Here is a 2218-nt window from a genome sequence, read left to right on the forward strand (position 1 = left end):
CTACTAGAAACTGCAAGGGGAAAAATGACCTCAATCAACATGATTGAGGCAATGTATTATTAGCTGGATCATAAAGCAGAGAGGATGCCATACATTCTGGGATACATCTGCAGTAAGAGGCTTCACCTCAGGTATTAATTCTGATTAACTAAGCATCAGACTTAAGATGAATGGTGAGAAGGATTCTGAGGCTGCTTCTAGACTTAGCAGGAATAGAACTTTAATACATAAGCAACAGTTAATCTGGTTAATGATGGCAAGAAAAAACACACCATAATCTAATCTAATAAAAGAGAAACATGCAAATCCCCCAAGGGCTCCCGGGCCAGAGGGATGTCTGATTGCCGGGAAGTAGGCCTAAACCAGCAGGTGGTCATCCCCTGAGAGGTCCCAGACTGTGAGAGGGCATAGGCCGGGCTGAGGGACCCTCCCCGAGTGCACAAATTTTTGTGCTCCAGGCCTCTAGTATACTATAAATGTGGTATTTCATATTTTAGGCCAAAGACTCATATTATCATGATTTATAATAGCATTTTAATCATTTTGCATCCATATGGCACATGGAACTGAGAGAAATACAAATCAGACATTTTTAAAAAGATTTTTATTGATTGAGAGAGAGAGAGGAAGGAAGAGGGGGAGAGAAACATCAATGTGAGAGAAACATCAACCAGCTGCCTCCTTCATGCCCCCCACCGGGATCAAGCTCATAACCCAGGTAGTGTCCTGACCAAGAATCCAACCAGCAACCCTTGGCACATGGGACTGAGCTACACCAGCCAGGGAACAAATCTGACATGTTAAAACTAGATTGCTTGCTCCTGATCTCCCTCTTGCTTTATTCTTTAGGCTTTTATTGTTGCATTTACATCGGACATCATTCCTCGTTTAGTTTACTACTATGCCTATTCATCAAATGGCAGTGAACCTTTGAAAGGATATGTCAATAACAGCCTGTCAATATTCCTGATAGCCGATTTACCAAACACCACTGCACCTTTGGACAAACGAGACTTCATCACTTGCAGGTTTCCTCTTGTTTTTTTAGACTTTAATTTTACCCTCTAAATGTATTTCTAAGTTCTATATTTCATTCATGCCTTAGAACATAAAGGATTTCCTTGGAGCAATAAAAATCCTGGATAAATCAAGTGCATAATTTTAGAATTCACACATTCTATGATTCTGATTTGGAAATGTAGAATGTCGCAAAGTAAGAAAATATTATGGGTAAAGATAATGTCAATTTTGAATTGCTTTTTATTTTCTAAATTTATTGGAAAGATTTCTCACCAACAAATGCCCTTTGATTCCAAGATGTTATATATAGATATAGATATATAGATACACACACACACACTGAGTGGCCAGATTATTATGACCACCTGACGTTTGTAGGCAAATTAGCTATAATTTCACGCTGAAGTTGCTACAGGGCCAGACCATTATAAATAGGGAAGCAGGTTGTTTGTCACGACAGTAGAAGTGATTTTTTTTCTGTAGATATGGGTAAACAATGTGATTTAACAGCCTTTAAACGTGGGATCTATACTATTATGAGTGGCCAGATTATTATGACCACCCCATCAGTAGTACTTCGTTGGGCCACATTTTGCCTTCAATACTGCGGCGATTCTTCTTGGCATTGACTCCACGAGATGTTGAAAGGTGATTCGAGGAATCTGACACCATGCCTGATGAATAGCACTGGCCAGTTCTGTGAGATTTGATGGTTGTGGAACCAGCTGCCTGATAGCTCTTTTAACTTCGTCCCACAAATGCTCAATTGGATTGAGATCTGGTGATTGTAGGGGCCATCTAAGCAAGGTAAAGTCTCCCTCATGTTCTTGAAAGCACTCCTGCATAATACGAGCACCGTGGCATGGCGCATTATCTTGTTGGAAGAAGCCATCTCCATTGGGATACGCCATCAACATGATAGGATGAACTTGATCAGCAATGATACTATGGTATGTTGTGCTATTCAGACACTGTTCCGCACGAATTAAAGGGCCCAAATCATGCCAGGAAAACATACCCCAAACCATAACACTGCCCCCACCAGCTTGAAGGGTTGTACACATGCATGTGGGGTGCATGCTTTCATGCTGTTTCCACCAAATTCTCACTCTGCCATCTGCATGATGCAACTGGAAACGTGATTCATTGGACCACATGACTTTTTTCCAATGCTCGACTGTCCAATCCTTGTGTTCCT

At 41.0% G+C, this 2218-nt stretch overlaps 1 protein-coding gene across 1 annotated transcript in view; it reads left to right on the forward strand.

Moving 5' to 3' along the window:
* ANO5 (anoctamin 5) overlaps positions 1 to 2218 on the forward strand; it is a 70141-nt gene that overhangs the window by 62098 nt on the left and 5825 nt on the right. The window contains exon 20 of the mRNA XM_014542241.1: positions 850 to 1028. Coding sequence (XP_014397727.1) covers positions 850 to 1028 — 179 coding nt within the window. The remainder of the gene's footprint in view (positions 1 to 849; positions 1029 to 2218) is intronic.

The sequence above is a fragment of the Myotis brandtii genome, unplaced genomic scaffold, assembly GCF_000412655.1.
Source record: "Myotis brandtii unplaced genomic scaffold, ASM41265v1 scaffold293, whole genome shotgun sequence".
In the NCBI taxonomy this organism is placed as follows: domain Eukaryota; kingdom Metazoa; phylum Chordata; class Mammalia; order Chiroptera; family Vespertilionidae; genus Myotis; species Myotis brandtii.